We start from the raw sequence: 21,688 nt of genomic DNA on the forward strand, positions 1-21,688 counted from the left end.
TCCTACTATTTTCTATAGTTACTGAATTGGAAAAAGCTTGAAAGTCATCAAGCCCAACTTTCTCCCCAGAGTATGACCTATTCACCCACCTAATGCCTGCACATCAGGTCTTGGATTTTTTCTAGTGCTACCTCTAAAATCAGAATTCCCTCTGGAATGATGTAGAATCACTTCAACCTGAGAGGTTACATTTGAAGAGAGAATTTTGAAAATTTACATTGCCAAACTGGGAGCATATTTCTGCTTGTATAAGCCACATTGAGAACAAGACATTAAATAGATGAATGGAGGAGATGGTGATTCAAGCTGGGCTATTGTCTCCTCTGCATGTTGAACCAAGATGTCCATATATAGATAGTTCTATGGAATTTTATTTCTCCTGGTCATGATTATTGTTTGTATGAAAATACAAAGAAAGGCTATTTGGTCAACAAGTGGAAATTGGAGTCTGTGCTTCCAGTTTTGTGCAGTTGCTTTATTACTGGGAGTGGCAAAGCCCAGGAAAAGATAACTTGGTTTTGTTGACCTTCAAAGTCTTAATAACAGAGAACAGCTGTGACAAAAAAGAAAAAAAACATTTTAGGCTATCTACAAAGTGAGAATTATAAACTCTAAAAAAAAAAGAATTGACCTTTCTGGATTACAAATACCAACTCAACTATGATTCTAAAGCTGTTTGCAGAGAAAGGAAAACCCTGATTTTTCTGGTTTTGAAGACCAGAAATCTGCAGAAAGAATATACCAAGAAAAAACAAATACTTTCCAGAAGGAGATCTATGCTATGTTGCAACTAATCCAAACAATAATGATATCAAACCACAAAAAATTAATAACTTTGAAAATATAAATGAACACATCTCCAATTTAACTTTACAAGACAAAAATTCTCAGAAAATAAAAACAGAGAGTGAGCAGAAACAACAGACAACTAAATATGAGACAGAGGAGAGAGATTTCAAGATGGAACTTAACAATAGAAGAAAGTATGATTTACCTCAGTTGGAAAAAACTTACAGGAAATACTGGACATGGAAAAGGTAACCTATACCCTAAGACAGGGGTCGGCAACCTCGGCTCTTTTATGACTCGTGGACTTCTGGGAGTTGAGACCCCTGCCCTAAGATTACAAAATAAGTTTGAGGACAAGAAAAAGATATGACAAAATGGATTCTTCCAGGAGAACTACGAGAACTTGAGAGAGAGAAAATGATCAATAAAATCAAGAAAGAAAGGAAATGATTCTCAATGAATACAAAGGGGCAAAAAAACCATCTTACCTGTTTTGCCTTTTGTACCCTGCAACAACACTTTTCAGATTATGGAAAGATTCTTTGATTCAGCAAAGCATATTGATCAGGAAAGATGTTTGGCAAAAAAAAAGAGGCTAAAGTGAGAATTAAGAAATTAGATGATGAGATTTACCAGAGGGAATATTTAAAAATTAAACATCTGTTTGAATATGGTTAAAGAAACAGAAAGATTTTGGATATAAATGAAGATTAGTTTAAGAGGGATGAACCCCTCAAGTAACAGTATTTTTTCTTTCTTTTTTCCTTTGTGTTTTGTTTTTTATACGTAAGTGTAACTAATTTGGAGAAAATCTTAACCAGTAAGAATGCTTTGAATATTGTGGGGAAAACAAATTTAATTAAGAATTCTATAAACAGGATCTATGATGAGGAAATTAGAAAAGCTTTATACTGATGTGGTTATTATTTGGAGAAACATAAGAAAAATGTCTATATTTAATTGTCATTTATTCAAATAAAAACTATATTAATTTAAGGTTGGCAAAAGAAAATATTATTGGAAGAAGAGAAAATCAAGCAAAGCCATTATATGGACTATAGAATTATAGAAATTAATTGTTTTGATTGTTTTTAAAATACTAACCCAGACAACATGCTGTTTACCAAATATAAAGGTGATTATGTTAAAAATCAACAAAACATTTTTTAAAAAAAAGCAAATTGGAGTCTGGCTAGCTGGCAATAACCTTCATTATATCTACATTAAGTGTGAAATTAAATCTGAGGATTCAATGCTCCTAGAATTACTTTGGATGCCATAAAGATAAAAAGATGTAATATAAAGTGAAACATTAAATAAAGTATAAGGCAGAGGGTTGGAGCTGAAATATCAAATAGCATATCAATGATATGGGAACAACTGCTTCATAAATCTGCTTGTGATTAAAGGAAGGAAAAGAGCATAAATGGATTTGACATAGCAAGTAAAGAAAGTCTGAATATTGACCAGGTAATAATATCCCAACCTGTGATTCTAGGAACCAGCTGTTCTTCCAAGATCCTTTATCTGCAGCTTGTTGTTTGATAGAATGCATTGAAGGCTGGCAAGCTTTGAATAATCAAATATCTGGGGCAAATATCTGAAAATTATAAGTAATTGAGAATGAAAGACCCATTTAATAAGGTTATTCCAATTTGAGAGCAGAATAAGAGTTAATTTCTATAAAAATAACATATGCTATTCTTTGTGTGCATGTTTATTCTAGAAGTTTTCTTAGTAGTCTACATATGCAAACTGATTATCAGAATACAGCAATTTATATTATTTGAGGCAGTCACTATGGAATTACAATCTTATTACTTGTCAGATTATCAGATAGCCATTAAAATATGAAAAGTTTGCTTATTAACAATTTTCTGTTTCATGAATAATTTTGAGTAGAAGCAGTGGTGGGATTCAAATATGTGAACAAAGGGTTTTCTGTGTGGATGCCACTTCTGGAAGTCCATTCTGAGCCTGGGCAACAAAAAATTAGCTACCAGTTCTGCTGAACTGGTGCGAACTGGCTGAATCCCACCACTGAGGAGAAGTATGAACTAGGACAGATTTTTGTTAAGAACCAGACTGGGTAAACGTACAGGAGGGAATGGAATCATATAGAGAAATAAATGCAGAGCTTTTGGTGCTGCAACTCATTTTGATTATAAAAGGGGAGTGATAATGTGTTTATGTATGGCTATGTATGTGCACATATATGTTTATCTAGCTGATGATAACAGACATATTTGGCCTTGCCATATTTCAAAATATGTTCAACCTTCCTATTATTTAGTATGCAATTTCTGGGAAAACATATAAAGATAAGAGAAATGTTATTTACTGGGTACAGGCTAAAAATAACCAAAAATATAACAAGGATATTGATAGTATTTTGAAATTTTGATATAGTCATTTCTTTCATTTTGGAATTAATATCTATAAATGTCATCTTTTGGGAGTTCAGTAAAAAATTGATGAAAAAGTCGATGAACACTTTTGTGAGTTCAATAAAAAGTTGATGAAATTCAAAGTTCATATGAACTTCTGGCTTATTTTAATATAATCTAAACATATAGATCCAAAACTGAGGAGGGGAAATAATTACGTTAACTGTTCATAAATATATATATATATATCAACCTTTAAATAGTTTATGAGTTTGTCATGAAGGCTATTTTTACTTCTGGAAAGAAAGTCTGAGAAAAATGCTGTGAATAATAATAGACGTACTTTGGGGAAATAATGAAGAAGGATCAGGCATTCCCAAAATGGCTGATCTTGTAAATGTAATGAAGGTCATGGACTCACTTTGAATCTATAATATACCTCTTCCTGGCACCTCTTCAAAAAGGACAATAATTTACTGGCATGGGCTGATTGATTAGAGAGAATGAGAAATCAAAAAGATATGTAAGCCTCTTGTCTCGCATTAAATGTATCAAAGACCTGCAAATATTCATGGTTAGAAAAGTACAGGAAACATTCAAGATCCAGCAGGGCTAAGAATGGAAAACTTTCTCTCTCATACTCTAACATATTTCATAATCATAATCTTATCATAATAGTAAAGTTGGAAGGGACCTTGGAGGTCATCTAGTCCAATCCCCTGCTCAGGCAGGAAACCCTATACCATTTCAGACAAATGGCTGTCCAGTCTCTTCTTAAAAACTTCCAGTGTTGGAGCATTCACAGCTTCTGGAGGCAGGTTGTTCCACTGGTTAATTGTTCTAACTGTCAGGAAGTTTCTCCTTAGTTCTAGGTTGCTTCTCTCCTTGATTAGTTTCCATCCATTGCTTCTTTTCCTGCCTTTGGGTGCTTTGGAGAATAGCTTGACTCCCTCTTCTTTGTGGCAGCCCCTGAGATATTGGAACACTGCTATCATGTTCCCCCTCGTACTTCTCTTCATTAAACTAAGGTAAAGGTAAAGGTAAAGGTTCCCCCACACATGCGTGCTAGTCATTTCCAACTCTAGGGGCTGGTGTTCATCTCCGTTTCAAAGCCAAAGAGCCAGCACTTGTCCGAGGACGTCTCCATGGTCATGTGGTCGGCATGACTAGACGCCAAAGGCACACAGAACGCTGTTACCTTCCCACCGTAGTGGTCCCTATTTTTATACTTGCATTTTTATGAGCTTTCGAACTGCTAGGTTGGCAGAAGCTGGGATGAGTAACAGGCGCTCACTCTGTTACACGGCACTCAGGATTCGACCTGCCAAACTGCCGACCATTTGATTGACAAGCTCAGCATCCTAACCCACTAAGCCACCATGTCCCTTTACCTTCATTAAACCTTTACCTTCATTAAACTAGACATACCCAATTCCAGCAGCCATTCCTTATATGTCCAGTCCCCTAATCATCTTTGTTGCTCTTCTCTGTACTCTTTTCAGAGTCTCAACATCTTTTTTTACATCGTGGTGACCAAAACTGGATGCAGTATTCCAAGTGTGGCCTTACCAAGGCATTGTAAAGTGGTATTAGCACTTCACGTGACCTTGATTCTATTCCTCTGTTAATGCAGCCTAGCACTATGACCAAAACTGGATGCAGTATTCCAAGTGTGGCCTTACCAAGGCATTGTAAAGTGGTATTAGCACTTCACGTGACCTTGATTCTATTCCTCTGTTAATGCAGCCTAGCACTATGTTGGCTTTTTTGGCAGCTGCAGCAAACTGCTGGCTCATATTACAGTGATTGTCCACTAGGACTCCGAGATCTCTCTCACAATTACTACTATTGAGCAAGGTACCCCCTATACTATACCTGTACATTTTTTTCTTGCCTAAATGTACAACTGTACTTTTCCCATCATTGAATTTCATTTTGTTAGATAGCGCCCAGTGTTCAAGTCTGTCCAGATCCTCCTGTATATTAAGCCTGTCTTCTGGAGTGTTGGCTATTCCTGCCAGCTTGGTGTCGTCTGCAAATTTGATGAGTTCCCCATCTATCCCCTCATCCAAATCGTTGATGAAGATGTTGAAGAGCATTGGGCCCAGAACAGAGCCCTGGGCACCCCACTACACACTTCCCTCCATGTAGATGCGGTTCCATTGAGGACACGCTGAGTACGGCCAGTCAGCTAGCTACGAATCCATCTGGTGGTGATGGTGTTTCACCCACATTTTTCTATCTTATCAAGTAGTAGTTTGTGATCTACTTTATCAAATGCCTTACTGAAGTCCAAGTAAATTATATCCACAGCATTCCTCTGATCCACTAATTTTGTCACTTGGTCAAAGAATGCAATAAGATTTGTCATGTATTGAAAACAAAGCAGATTTTTTTTCCTCTTTTCCAAATGTGATTTTCTGTGGATTTCCAAAACACCAAAACATTCAGTTCATTTTAGTGGGAATCTCATCATAGATGCTCCCAGAAGAAGTCCACTCTTCATAAGAGTGATGCTTCAAAAGGCATTCAAATTTTTCCAGTTGAAAATGACTTAGTAGTATAGCCTATTAACAGTTTGCTTGGGTTAGAATGAAGCTGATTATATTATATTAATTATAAAGTTTTTCTTATTTTTTTTCTTCCATTATAATGCCAAATTTTTGTAATATGCAGACATTGCAAAGGACCTAGCACTGTGGGAAGAAGGAAGATTATCAAGAAATACCAGTGGACAATCAACTCATGTAATTCCACTAGATCACCAAGGAAATTTTAAAATAACCCTTAGCCAAGATTCAGGACCAGTTCAGAGTGGAAAAGATATTCAGCTCCAGCTTCAGAGAAACAAATCACCACCATTATCCAGCAACAATAGCCTGCTAGTCTCCACTGTTACAAACAGTAGACCTCAGTCTTCCAATACACAGCCCAGCAGATCTTCTGGGCTGCCAACTCCACTAAACAGATCTGCAACCCCAAATACTTTGTTACAAAGACCTGTTTCCCCTAACAACCAAGGAAACAAAGAAGGAACCATTAGTATGCAAAGAAGCCAGTCTTTAATATCAAAGAATCAACTTGGAAGGACCATCACCAGTCCTACAGGGCATCTTGAAACAACTGGAGTTACTCTAGGAAATATTACTCAAAGAAGCAGTATGTCTGAAGTAAGTTTTTTTAAAAAAAGAATTAGAATACTGTAACACAGCTTCACTTTATTTCTGTATTAGCCTTATAATTATTCTCTAATGCACTTATCAAACTTTAAGATTAATTAAAATATTAGTTAGATGAGAAGAAATTCATTATTTGTATCTGTTATTTAATGCTTCTTGCTGGTAACACTTTAATTGCTCCCAAGATTCTGTGCATGCATGTATGTACACAAACACACATACATACATTGCACATAGCATGCCATTTATGCATGCGTATTCGTTTATACATTTATTTTCCGTTTCAGTGTTTGGCTTGAAAATGAAACATATTGGCTGAATGCTTTGTTTTTTAAAAATATATTTTTAAAAATATTGGCCTTTGGTCATCAAAAGAAGTCAGTATGCCTTCTCCTTTCTTTGTCATCATAGACTCTTGTGGCACAGTGATTTACAAGTGAGAAGGTTTTTGGCAATCTAGGGGCTGTGTCCACCAACAACCAAGATCTACCTCTTAGCTCCTCCTATTCATTTGCTGACTTAATGCTAAACTAAGGACTGTAGTTGAATCATGGACCAGGTTAGATCTCATGGAGGAAAGATACCCTAAGCAGCCTTTAATTCTTTTGTGCTTTAGTTAGCAATTTTAGCCTCCAATTTTGTATTTTACCTTGCATACTAAGCTGTGATATAAAAAGTACATAGCGCTTGAACAATACAATTCAGAACAGTTTTTATCATTTATTTTTCTTGTTTTCCCAAATTAGAGGCCTCTAGTGCGCAGTTTTCCATGCCCTATTTCTAATAGATGAAATGCTTTAAAACTTTTATTTTCTTTATGGAAGAAACCACATTATAAACATTTTTAAGGCAGGGATACATGAAGAATTTGGCAAAGACTTGCCTGTCAGCTGTAAAGTTCTTTTTGTAAAACGTCCAAGGTTTTAGTTTTGCTATCCTGTCTGAAAGAATTATAAGTTGTCTGATGATCTGAGTGCTTGTACACATACCCTCAGCTCTGTTGGCATGGAAAATGTATAGCAAACTTGCAGGTGTGTTACATTACTACCTTAGTTCAAATTTAAACCAAGCAGTATAACATGGATAAATGTTTTTGTTATTGCTACGTTCTGTGTAAACTAATGATTTAAATTCTTTTCTACATGCAAATATACACATTTAATCTTTAGTCTTCAAATATTTCTCTAATTGCAAGTGGGACAGATACATCTATACATCATAGCATTACTGTTTCATCCTTTCTTTTATGAAGTGTAGATTCTTAATGCTTCACTTCAGACCATTATTCTTTGGAGTCTGTGATAGGTCTTAGCACCTGTATACCGGTAGTCCTCAATCTACAACCATTCATTTAGCAACTATTTGAAGTTACAAGGGCACTGGAAAAATTTTTATTTTTTATTTTATTTTAATCCCATTTATATCCCGCCCTTCTCCGAAGACTCAGGGCGGCTTACAATTTAAGCACAAACCAATGTGCTTAGCAATATGACTTATAACTGTCACTTTTTATAACTTATAAAATGACTTATAACTGTCACTTTTTCCAGTGCCATTGTAACTTATGACTTATGCTTAGACACAATCATTGTGATAGCCCACGTGATCAAAATTAGAGTGCTTGGGAACTCTCATTACCTAGAACAGTTGCAGTATTCCAACATAAAATGATCACTAATTCCGACCTTCCCCGCCAGCTTCCAATGAACAAAGCCAATGGGGTGAATTAGGATTTGCTTAATGACCACGTGATTCACTTCAAATCAAGACATTCGCTTAAGAACTTTGGCCAAAAAAATTCATGAAATGAGGCATGACTCTCTTAAACAACCACCTTGCTTACTAATGGAAACTCTGGCTCCAGTTGTGCTTGTGAGTTCAGGACTTAGGTGTATTGGGTTGGCAAGAAAAGAAAACATCCAGACAACAAGCTTTTGTTTTCTAGTTTGCTATGTTTTACTACTAACATTGAAATAGATTCTAAGGTTTTTTGTTTGAACATTGGTTTCTTTGTTTTAATATCCATTTTTTTCTTCAAGGGCATAGGGAAAATTAAAGCTAACCTGTAGAAAGAAACATCATGAATATGTCTCAGGACATTGCAAATACCTTTCAGTTGGGAGGTTGCAAGTTACTCTCTGGATTGCAAATCAAGGCTTGCATAGACTGGTGCGAGAATCTTTGGAGTAAAATTGGGCTTTGGAAGGGAAGGAAATGAGAGAGCAATTGGGCCATTCAGAGATCCAACTTGAATGATTAAGAATGACAATGGCAACAGCTTGATGGACATCTGCTTAGAAAAAAACCTGTTTATTGGTTTAAGTATAATGATATCCATTCAGTTATATCCAAATCTATGGTCCAGCTCTCTCCACATTTCCCAATATTGTATGAGTTCTTTCAGTTGTTTTATGCTCTGGCTGGTGTCAGCTTTGCTAGCCTGTAGCCATCTTGTTTCTTAGTGGCCTTGTTTCCTTTTACTGCGGACCATTCCAAGGATAACTGCCTTTTTCAGTGAGTTTGATCTCATAATTTGTTTGTCTGTCACCTTTGCTGTCAAAAGAATGTGCAGGAGCCTTCTCCAGCACCACAGCTCAAACAAGTTACTTTTTTTTCTGTCTAGCTTTTTCATAGTCCAGGTTTACACACAATTCAATTCATAAATTCAAAAGAATCAATAGGAATCTAAAAGTATGATTGATTGGATTTTTTAAAGATGAAAAATAGAGTGTATAAGTGAAGGACGGATGGATGATGAGAGTTTCACCAACTAGGTGAATGGTGAATAGATATAAAGAAAGAGAATATAGAAGCTACTTGGAACTGAGTGAAAGGAATTATGTATAGAATATCACAATGTATATTTATGCTGATAAGTATAAAATACTATGAATGATCAAATGAAAAAGACTATGGGTGAGAAAAACACATATAAAAATGCTGTGAAAATGAAAATGAGAAGCATATAATGTGTGTGGAACTTAGTCTAGATATAATATTATTAAATAATATTATTTAATATTATTTCTCTGAAATTGCTGCACATTCTCTGAAAAGTCTTTGCCTTGTTGGTTACCCAAAGAAGTGCTTTATAAAACTAAGATACTCATTTTTATTTTCATAGATAAATTCTGTTTAATAAAAAGAACTCACTGCATAATTACAGCACTCCAAACAATATTGAACCAGTGTCTGGGAGATCCTCCTCCTATGAATTCTGAATTAAATTCGCAACAGGGCCCCACAGTGTGAAATAATGTCCTCCCTGTTCAATGAGCAGTTTTAAAATGTGGGCAATTGGCCTGAAAGAAATCTGGATTCTATTATAACTTACAGCTGTTCAATGTATATCAACATTCATTTGTTTGCTACTTTTTTACACAGAGTTGACCTGTCAATGTGTCAGCTTTGTTAGGAATGTCATAAAGATTAAAGAAAGAGTAGAAGGTTAACCATATGAGTTTTACTGGATTAATTAAATTTGCATAAATTTACATATCCTGCATTGCTTCCAATATATAGAATGCATTTCCCACATCCACTCAATATTTAGGAAATTTGTAGTGATCCATCTCTTTTGCCAGGCTTTTAATTGATGTTGATATTGTATAGCATTTTTAAATTTCTGTATTTTGTTTTTGGTTTGAAATTTTAGTAGCTGCCCTCAAATTTCTGCTTGAGTTGAAAGGTGGATATAAATTAAATAATAATATGGTTAAATCCAAAAAGTCCTAGATATTCAAAAGAATTTCCGTGAGGTCTCTTGCTAAGTCTCCTTACAGAATTGTAGCCCTCTACTTTCTCTGAGGTGATGATAGAAGACCTTGCTTTGGTGGTGACAATAACATACTCCTATTTTGTTCTGAAGTTGGGTCATTCAAGACCTGAGGCTTGGACCAGCACTCAGCTTCCACACTAATATGTAACTAATGTATTTTTGAGCATATTCATTCGGCAAGAACAAAAAAGCACCAGATTCTTCCTTTTACCGATTCACTCAGTTAAAAAATTGCTTTTACTCTTGGTGTAATTTGGGGTAAAGATATTAAGTTAAGGCATCCCAGAAGCAGGAAGGAGAGGCTGAATTACTGATTTTACTGCAAGTTTTATAATTTGCTCCGAAGTTAAAAAATAAAGTAATAGATACTTTTTTTAAAAAAGGCACTTAAAAAAATTAGTGTAATTACTTGCATTAGTTATGCAGCCCAGGGTCTTCCTGTAGCACAGACATGTCAAACACAAGGCCCGGGGACCGGATCCGGCCTGTGAAGTGGTTTCATGTGGCCTGTGAAGCCATCCTGGAAACACTGAGGGAACAGCCCCCGCTACCTTGCCTCCGGCCAATGTACAATTTCGTGGTGGCCATCTATGCTGAAACGCATTCAGTCTTAGCTCCACAAGGCCATCTGGAAACAGCGAGGGACCAGCCCCTGCTGCATCAGCCCCACCCCCTGGGCGCGCGCTGGGGAGGTATCACCCTTTGTGATGAATGAAGAAATGCACCATTGCCTGGAAGTGGCCAGCACATGGCCCTGCCTACTTCGGGCCGGCTAGGGGCTGGGCAGTGTTGCGCTTCTCTTCAGATTCATGCCACCCAGCTCAGCCTCTCGACACTGTGAGGAGAGCACCCTGCTGCCTGGCAAAACTGGGCAGGCTGGGGCCTGGGCAGCATTGCACAGGTAACATCAACTCTCGTGCTGCTCATGGCATCCCCTCCCCCAGAGCCCACCAAGCCGGATATGTGAAGTAGGCGAGGGCCATGTGCTGGCCACTTCCAGGCGATGGTGCATTTCTTCATTCATCACAAAGGATGACACTTCTCCAGCTGCCTTTCTTGCCTGTTTTTCTCCCTCCTTTATCTCAAATATTTTCTTACCACTCGAAGGAAGGAAGGAAGGAAGGAAGGAAGGAAGGAAGGAAGGAAGGAAGGAGAGGGAGGGTCTGAGGGAAGTCCTGCCTTAGTCCTTCCCTGCTGCCCTTTCACCATCCCCTTGCCCCCTCCTCCTGGCATATCCTGGGGGGGTCTCCCATCCTATTGCTAAGGAAGCTTTGGATATAAAGCCACGTCTCCTCACATGGAGAGGGAGTGGGCCTCCCTCTTGACTTTGCCCTTGTACCCATCATGAGCAACCTGGCTAAGGAGAGCAAGCACAGCAGCAGCAGCCTTGAGGAGGAGGTAAGTGCTGCTGGGCACCCCCTTGGGGAAGTGCAGCTGGGCTTAGTGCTGCGAGTGCTTGAGGGCTGGGCTGGGCATTTGACTTTCGTGCCACCATCCAGCTCCCCCCGCATGGCCTGAGAGGAACAGTGAGGCTCCTCCAGTGGACCATGCCTTGACACTTGCCCCGGTCCCATCTCCTTCTGCCAGGGACCCTCAGATCTGTCCCATTCCTGCCCAGGCCCCCATAGATACTCTTGACGTGCATGATGTAGAGCTGGCCATGCTCACCCAGTAGGCCACATGCACTCCAGCCACGCCCACCCAGTAGGCCGTGCCTACCCTGGCCACACCCACCCATGCCTACCCTGGCCACACCCACCCAGCCCCCTGAGGGCAACCGCAATGCTGATGCGGCCCTCAATGAAATTGAGTTTGACACCCCTTTCAGTTGGATTTCCATTGCTGTGTTCCATAAATAATCTTGTAGGTTACGTAGCTGTGATATGCAGTCAGTTCAGCATCTGTTTTGTGAGACTAGAAATAGTTTTTAGACAATTCTTAATTAGTTCTTAAGCAATTCTACTGATTAATATATGTTTTACACATTCACAGAATTTTCCTTGTCTCTTCCTGAAAAATCCTTGAAATAGAGGAAGAAGATTACCAGATTAATCAGGAGTATCTGTAATTGTTTTTAATTAAAGAATCAATTCAATTAATTGCAAACCTAATTTCTGTCCTGACTGAATTATTTTTGTGGCAGGATGACTTCCTACAACAACTTCAGCTTGCTCACCAGCCATGGATTTTGCCAGCTGATACTGAAAGTGAAGAAGCAGAAGCAAATAGAGATAAATGTGAGTGATTAGTATCAGATTCATTGCTAATGAAATAATTTTAGTTGTGTACCCTTGTTGGCTTGTAACATGTAATAGAATTTTTGTATTTGTTATTTATTTATTTATTTATGGAAATAAATGTCTAGTTTTCTGGTTGGGAGGTCAGCCTATAAGTTTGAGAATGACCTAAAGTCGCCTAAACTGCATCATTTGTTCTCTGTGCCACAAACTCAGACTTACCTCTTTTTAACAAAAGTGTCACATATTTACAAAACAGGAATAAAAACTACATAGTGACAAAAGCTTTTGATGAACACATTTGATAAAACTTAATAGATGATTCAAACAATATTTGAAACATATATGAGTTCAGTTTAATATTAGCAGATTTAATTCTAATTGACAAATAATTCACTACCTCCTGTAACAAAACAGGATATTTTTTATTTGTCTGAACAGTTTGTTAGTGCAGAGACATAATTCATAAACTTGGGTGTATGGTTCTGCTGCTGGAAAACATAACAGAAAACATACATTTATGTAATACAGTTTAGACAAGCAGCATGTGCTAACTGATCTCGATGTATTTTTATTTATTTATTTATTTATTTTATTAGATTTATATACCGCCCTTTCCCGAAGGACTCAGGGCAGTTTACAGGGCATTTTAAAATCACACCAATATAAAATACAAAGTTAAAAGACAATTAAAAGATTAAATTATCACTGAAAATAAAACCCCAGTTAAAATTCTCAGTTAAAATTCTCAGCCTGGGTCAGAGAGCTCAAAGAGCCAAGTCTTCAGGTCCCAGCGGAATGAACGTAGGTCAGGGGCAGTCCTGAGCTCCACGGGCAGCTGATTCTAGAGGGCAGGCGCACCCACAGAAAAGGCCCTCCCCCTGGGTGTTATCCGCCGGCAATCTTTTACCGGCGGCACCCTGAGAAGACCCTCCCTCTGCGAGCGCACTGGACGAAGGGAACTTGATGCTGGCAGCAGGTGTTCCCTCAAATATCCCGGACCCAAGCTATGTAAAGAGGCTACAATAAATTATACATGGTGATAATAGTAAACCTAAATAAGGTAGGTGGGAATAGGAATTATTCTGACAATAGTATTTGTTAAAAAAAATCACAATAGCTTGTGATATGAAAGAAAGACAAATGTGTGATTTTCTAAGCTATTTTAGATTTTATGGCTGTGAAGGAACATGGTGTCCATGCCAGAGAGATCAGAGCTACAATTCTTTTTAGTTGTATCACATTTTCATTAGCTTCGTGTGACATCAGAAACTAGATCATAGTTTATTGTTTCCAAGCTTTAGGTACTGCTCAAAGTAAATGTATCTTTATTGATTTAACAACTTTCCAAATAGGAAGAACATAAGAAAAAATATTTGAACAGTAGACAATTTGTCTTGGTTAGAAATAACCATTAGGGCCATTTGTTTGGTTCTATATCTTTTTGTTCTTGAGTATTATTGGTTTTATTTAATTATTTCTTTTTTCCTCATTTTTGTAATGTGGTGCTGTGATTTTATTTTATTTTATTTTTTTAAGGAGCCATTGCTCCTTCTTGCCTCAATATATACAATCTACTACCATGGAATTCCTTTTAGGTCCAAGAGAACATGCCAAATAGATTTTCATATTTTTCTTAGAATTACAAGTTTATGCTGGTATATGCTTTTATCATTTAATGAAAAATTTTAATTGCTTTATCAGAAACATTTGGATAAAATTTAGGCAATAAAAATAAGAATATACAGAAAGGAAAGTAGAGTTTTACAGTAAATATTTGCATTTTAGAAATGCCTAATTTTGTTCCCATTGCTATTTCAGATCAACCCACTGGATTATAAATAGAAAATCTGTTTCTTGCTGTCATGAACAAAACAATCTGTTTATTGTAGCTTGAAGGCAGAGAGTGGTAAAACCTCCTTAACTGAAATAATAGCTACTTTCTTCCAAAACCTTTAAGGTTGCAGTAGTTTGAATCTTGATTTTATTCCATATATCAATTTTCATAGTAGACTTTTTATTTATTTAATTGGAGGTCACTCAAAATAGGTGGTTCATTGAAGGAGAACAAACATTGTTTGATCTGAGCAATATTGTACTTTGGGTGATATCTGAGCATGGTAAATTGGGTAAAAGAATAAGCCTTTTAAAAATAATTATATGGCTAATAGCAGCCATCTGCTTTTGGAATGTAGTCACTGTGGCCAAACTTACAACTGAAGGACAAGTCTTGGAAAATGGAGGCTGCCAATATCCAGGTGTTGAAATGTTTGTAATACAGAGAGTCGGGGAAACTCCTGTCAGACTTTCTATGGCAAATTCCTTGTAAACACTGCAATTGAAGGTCTTACCCATATACAAAAAATGCTAAGGAAAGTTAATAAATAAGACACAAATCTGCATAGGCATTATATATGTGATTTAGTGTTGATAGGAATTAAATTTCATAATGTACAGTTGAGAACAGAAGAGCAGTAGAATTAATCTTCTCAATAACAGGTGTTTTTTAACTCAACTTTTAATCAATTGAATTCAGCTAATACTGCATTCTTCAATTTTAGGATATTTCAACACAAGTATAAAGCTATTATGAACATGGAAAAGATTATAGCAAGTAAAATAGTTTTTTTTTTAAAAAAATTAAAAGATGCTATAGTAGCCACAAGACTAGATTCTTTTTAAATTATTTGTCTGCCCACATGAAATACTTCGTATTGTTAGAAAACTTTAATTGGTTACTATTAAATTCTTAAATCCCCATAGACCCTGCTGAAGAATTTTCCATTTCTGAATGGACACTGAATGGCGTTGAAAGTTGTAGATTATGACTTTCCCTTAAGGCAGAATGTTCTCCTCCTGAGAAATCATATTGGTTTGTTTATGCTGTTAATTATACTGTAAATCGGCAAAATTGAGCTGATTGCTGGATGGACGGATGGACAGACAGATGGAAGGATAAATAAATAAATTGAATGAATGAATGAATGGAAGCAGAATTAAAAGCACAAAATATACATGGTGTTTTATTAGGACAGAGACTAACCAACTCATGTGGAAGCTATCCAGTTTGATTTAAGACTGATTTCTAAATCAGTATTCAACTAGAGGGACAACATATGCATATGTATATGTATTTTTTTTTCTAATGCACATTTAAAATATTTTGTCTAATTTTGTGTTGTTCTTGTAAAATTTCTGGTTGTTTTCTTTTTTGGAAGCTTGTATTTTAACATTCAGAATAAAACAAAAAAATATTGTGACAAAAAAATCACATTGGTTTGTTTATGCTGTTAATTACACTGTAAATCAGCAGAATCCAGCTGATTGCTGTAGGTATGAATTTAATGAATGAATAAATATGTTAGAACAAAGGAAGCAGAATCCAAAGCACAAAATATATGTAGTGTTGTCTTAGGACCAAGGCCAACCACAAAATATCCAACTCATCTGAAGGCTAATCCAGTTTGATTCAGGACTGAATCAAAATCATAAACTGTACGTCTTCCATTGCAATGAAAATCTGCAAATGACTATGCATTTTTCAGCTGAATTGGGTAAAGTGTGCAGACATCATAATTCTTTCTGAAGGATGCAAGTTTCCAGGTATCAAACAATGGCTTTCTTTTCTAAAAAGCCTGGATTTGTGGTTCAGATTCACATTGATTCCTAATGCTGTAGTTTCTCCTAGCCAATCCTAAAATTGCTGCTATAACGCAATCTACAAAGAGTCCCATGCAGTATATGCTAGGCTAGCAAAATCTGAATTGTCATTTTCCTTTCTTTTTTCTTTTTGAATGAAATTCTAAAATAAAATTGAAATTTTGATGCCCTGTAAATTGTTTAAATTTGAATTAACAAGATTGAACTGGGTAAATGGGAAGATGCACATAAATGGTACTTCTTCCTATAACTTCTTATGCCTAAATGAGTGGGATGCCATCAGACAGTTATACGGACTTCAGTGCAAGAAAAAGGAAGAGCAAATGAAGATGTGGCATTATCAGAAGAGCATCAATCAATTGCTTCTAATATGTTTTCACTGAGTGATTGATTAAGTGCCATGAAGTCATTTTCAACCATCATCTAGTGTCCACATCCTCTATTTTGATTTACCGTTGAAGAATGTGAACAATCCTAGTTCAGTTTTAACCAACATATCAACTGTTAATGGGACAAATCACAATGACCGACTTCCCCAATATAACATATTTCTTATCAGAACTATTTCTGATAAAATTATTTTACTAGCATGATAACACTGACCACAATCCAAGTCTCCAGTGCTGGTAATTATAAAGTATAAGTTATAAGATAGTGTTTCTCTACTATGCTTCAATTCTGCACTTCAGTGGTTAGATAGTCTAGAGCAGGGATGTCAAACTGCCGGCCCTCGGACCGGACGCGTCACGAGGAAACCATGCCTACCCCATTGCCGGCAATGTGCGACATCATGTGACATCGCGGGTTTGACATGTCTGGTCTAGAGACATTGGTATTTGAATATAGATCTTTTTAACATTTATATTTTGTTAAGTTTTACTAATCTAGATAAAATGTTAATACCCGTGTGTATTGCTAGTCCATGTATGATATACCATACGCTAAATAAATAAATAAATAAATAATAGATCTCCATTCTGAATGAAACTATAACCATTTTAAGCCATTTTACCTGAATGTGTATTGAAACTCTGAATGCAAGGAAGATTTTCCATTTTAAAGTTCTGTTAGAAGGATTCCTAATTCATCTTGATTTCAACATCAATATCCTTCATAGGAAATGCCAAGATAAACCATACTAGAAATATAAATGTTTAACTTGTCATTTGGTTTGAAAGAGCTTACTTACATTCAAATAAACATTCCCAATGCATTGTAAACTTTCAAGAGAGATTTCCATTTCCTATATTCTGTGAATTTTTTACTTTATTTGTGACCCTCCTTTTTAAACTCAGTAAAGCTGGAATGTGTAAAGATAAATCTAAAATCTAATTTATTCTATCATTTATTTTTTATTCCTTTCCTTAGACGTAATAAAAATAATACAGTGAAAAATGAATTGAAAGCCAACTACCATAAATTTTCACTAAAGCTGGCTCATTCATTCTCTTTTGCTTTAGGTTTTTTCTAAAGATTTAATGAACTGCATTAGGCAAACTCATGTTAAACTGAATGTCGCACCCTGAGTCTTTTCTTTTTCCTTCCTTTCATTACCTACCAAAGATGCTGTGATCATATATGTATCTTGAATTTGGATCTTTATATTTCAAAGTCTTAATGATTTCGTAAGATTCTTGCTCCATCACATACCAAAGATTACTGCTTTGATAATTTCAGCCAGTCGCATTCTGTCAGCCCAAACCAAGTCACAGGATTGTTGTTGTGGGGAAAATAGATGGAAGAAGCATTGTAAAACATAGAGGTGCAGTAAAAATCAAGTAATGAAGATGGGAAAAGGCAGAGTTACTGATATGTTCTAAATGTTTTTCTGCAACATCATATTAAATTCATACTGATGTGTGTAATCTTATTTAAACTTCATACTCTTGTTGTTTTCGCTGTCCACATCCATATGCTTATATTAAGAAACAAAATTAAATACTCATATGAAGAATATGTATTCTAATTATTTATTATTACTGTATTTATTCTAATCATGTATTCCTTTAATATTTAATAGTGCTTCATCCTTTTTTATTTTTCAGGCTTGTGAATGACATTGTGGATGCAATGAAGAACAATTTATCCCAAGTATATAACTTGCAGATAACTAGCTATTTTCATTTATTGTGCATAATAGAATCTTAGTTTTATAAATGCAACATGTGGTGGAATTATTGTAAAGTGTGGATGCTACAAATGTACCAAACTCCAGATCTTATCACAGTAACAGCAACCATATGTAAAGATGATTAAGAGTCATTTTAATGCATTTCTAATAAAATTCATTTTGTTTAATTTTATCCTTCTTCTTTTAGATTGACATTTAGTATATTCAGCTTTGTCTGGTAAAAAGCACACCTCAAAAATTTTCTGCATTTCAGATTTTTTATTCCTCATATTTTTATAACCTTGTCTCATTTTTATTCGATGAAATGTTATTTCATTTGATCACATCGTGTGTGTGTGTGTGTGTGTGTGTGTGTGTGTGTGTAGCTCAGCCAATAGGATTACTGTTGGAAGGATTGGAAAATGAGTTATATATGCTACCGTACTAAGAACCTCTATAGATAGTGCTCAGGGTAAATGGACAGTTGTTCATTGTAATAAATTTAGAAATGAATGAACAATTAATTTGTGGAAGATGTTTATATGCATGTGTGTATTTATTCAAGCATAATTTACTGGAATTAGCAGTTTCACATTGTTACACAAAAGCTTTTACTTAGTGAATTATGTGGAATAATTAATGCATGCATAAGTAAAATATTTTAATTTCAAATATATTATTTATTCAAATCTTTACTGCTTTAAACATTTGGTAACATAAGTGTGCATTTTATATGTTTGAAACAAACATTTGAACCAGATTGCTTTGGACTGACTTAGGAAATTTGTCCCAGGAGTTATGAATGATGACATATGCAGTATTCATTTACTTATTTCAACTGCGAGTGGAGGTGTGCTGCATTTAATTCAATGGCTTTTATTCCTGAATGGTGTGCATAAGGTTGTGTTGTTGTTCAGTTAGACATGTGTTTGCCTTCTTTTATTTTTGATTTCAGCTTCTGAATCACATACTTACTACCATTACAATAGTTATAAGTATCAAAATTATAATGAATAAAACCAAATTTCCTATCACAAATATTAAGACTGTGGCCTTTATTTTTTGTTATTCCAACGTTATCAATGATGAATAAGCATGTGAAGAAAATATATTATTTATTGAAAGTATTTAAGTATAACCTCTATAATTGTGGATTTAAAAATATTTTATAGTAGCACAACATGAACTAATTATACCACACAGTCCAAAATAACTTTAACGTACTAATAGCAGATAGCTGATTTTTAAATGTTGGAAGTTAAAATAAGCAACTGATGACTCAGTGGACCAATAGAGCATTTAATAACAGGCAATATTTGCTGCCTTACTGGAGAAAATTAAGAAGATGCAAATTTATTTTAGCAACATGATTACAATAAACTGGGGACATCCATATGCCTACAGTACAAAGATTAATTGCCTCTTTGAAGGATCCCCGAGGCAGTATTATCTTCTGGAGGTGGGGAGCTATTTCAAGGATAAAGATTCAGAATTTTACATAAGGGCAGTAGAAGTTCCAAAGCTGTCCATCAATAGTTTGCTCCTAGATTGCAGATTAAGTAGCAACATTGGCCACTTGGTCATGTTGTTCCCCAATATGGAGAAATATGCTCACATTTAATTTAATCTATATGTTATTCCTAAAACTCTTGTGTCTACAACCTTTAACTAAGCAAAACATTTTTTTGAACCAAGGTACTTCAATGGGCTGATTTTCAGAATGCATCCAAAATCCAGAACACATAACGGCCGCCCTGTTTAGGGTGACTTGCTCCCTCCTTAATCAGGAGGTGAGGGAGGAGCCCTTGCAGGGTCGTGCCGAGGAGTTTAGCCAACATCTGTCGGACAAAATCGCTCGGATCCGGACTGGTTTGGACTCCGACTGGGCAGAGTCTGATGGTGAGGACATGGGCGGTCTTGGCAATGTCATCTGGGAGGAGTTCGATCCTGTGACTCTGGAAGAGGTGGACAGGATTATGGGGAGGCTGAGCTCCACCACATGTTTATTGGACCGGTGCCCCTCCTGGCTGGTTTATTCGGCTCAGGAGGGGACACGAGGCTGGTTTCAGGCAGTGATAACTGCTTCTTTGAGTGAGGGTAGTTTTCCTGCTGCCTTGAAAGAGGCGGTGGTGAGACCCCTCCTCAAGAAGCCTGCCCTGGACCCAGCTGTTTTAAACAACTATCGTCTGGTCTCCAACCTTCGCTTTCTTGCGAAGGTTGTTGAGAGCGTGGTGGCGCATCAGCTTCCTTTGTTCCTGGAGGAAGCTGATTATCTGGACCCGTACCAATCGGGCTTCAGGCCCGGGTACAGCACGGAGACGGCATTGGTCGCGCTGGTGAATGATCTCTGGCTGGCTCGGGACAGGGGTTGTTCCTCTGTCCTAGTCCTCTCAGCGGCTTTTGATACCATCGACCATGGTATCTTACTGCGGCGTCTCAGGGGGTTGGGAGTGGGAGGCACCATCTTACGGTGGTTCTCCTCCTACCTCCTGGGACGTTCGCAGTCGGTGTTGGCAGGAGGGCAGAGGTCGGCCTCGAGACCTCTCATTTGTGGAGTTCCTCAGGGGTCGGTCCTCTCGCCTCTCCTGTTCAACATCTATATGAAGCCGCTGGGTGAGATCATTCGTGATTTTGGGGTTGGGTATCATCAATACACTGATGATACCCAGCTTTTTATTTCTACCCCAAACCACCCCAGTGATGCCCTCGATGTGATGTCCCGATGCCCAGAGGCGGTTCGGGTCTGGATGGGGAGGAACAGGCTTCGGCTCAACCCCAACAAGACTGAGTGGCTGTGTGTGCCGGCATCTCGGGAAATTCAGATTATTCCATCTCTAACCATGGGGGGTGAGGTATTACCCCCCGTAGATAGGGCTCGCAACTTGGGAGTCCTCCTAGACTCACAGCTCTCCTTGGAAGATCATATAGGAGCTGTGACTAGGGGGGCCTTCGCCCAGGTTCGCCTGGTGCGCCAGTTGCGGCCCTATCTGGACTGAGATGCCTTGCGCACAGTCACTCATGCGCTCGTGACCTCCCATTTGGACTACTGCAATGCTCTCTACATGGGGCTGCCCTTGAGGACTACTCAGAGGCTTCAGCTGGTGTAGAATGCAGCCGCATGAGTGGTGGTGGGAGTTTCCCGATACTCCCATGTAACACCTCTACTCCGCAAGCTGCATTGGCTTCCAGTTGCCCTCCGGGTAAGATTCAAGGTGCTGGTAATGACCTATAAAGCCCTAAATGGCATGGGTCGGGATTACTTACGGGAGCACCTGCTGCCGGCATCAACTTCCCTTCGTCCAGTGCGCTCCCACAGAGAGGGCCTTCTTAGGGTGCCGTCGGTCAAAGAGTGTCGACTGGCGACCCCCAGGGGGAGGGCATTCTCTGTGGGTGCGCCAGACCTTTGGAACCGTTTACCGGTTGAGCTCCGGATGGCTCCTGACCTTCGCTCCTTCTGACGTGACCTAAAAACATACTTATTTGAACAGTCCGGCCTGGTCTGATGGGTTTGGGGTATTTTAATATTATTGTATTAATTTTATTGGAAC

The 21,688-nt window shown here is 37.4% G+C and overlaps 1 protein-coding gene across 1 annotated transcript in view; it reads left to right on the plus strand.

The window, feature by feature from the left end:
* LOC308666711 (uncharacterized protein C8orf34 homolog) overlaps positions 1-21,688 on the plus strand; it is a gene marked incomplete at its 3' end in the record, with an annotated part of 130,949 nt that overhangs the window by 66,666 nt on the left and 42,595 nt on the right. Inside the window, exons 12-13 of the mRNA XM_081325606.1 lie at positions 5,853-6,346; positions 12,277-12,370. Of these exons, the coding sequence (XP_081181732.1) occupies positions 5,853-6,346; positions 12,277-12,370 (588 nt within the window). The remainder of the gene's footprint in view (positions 1-5,852; positions 6,347-12,276; positions 12,371-21,688) is intronic.

The sequence above is a fragment of the Vipera berus genome (assembly GCF_964194415.1).
Source record: "Vipera berus genome assembly, chromosome: 3".
Taxonomy (NCBI): Eukaryota; Metazoa; Chordata; class Lepidosauria; order Squamata; family Viperidae; genus Vipera; species Vipera berus.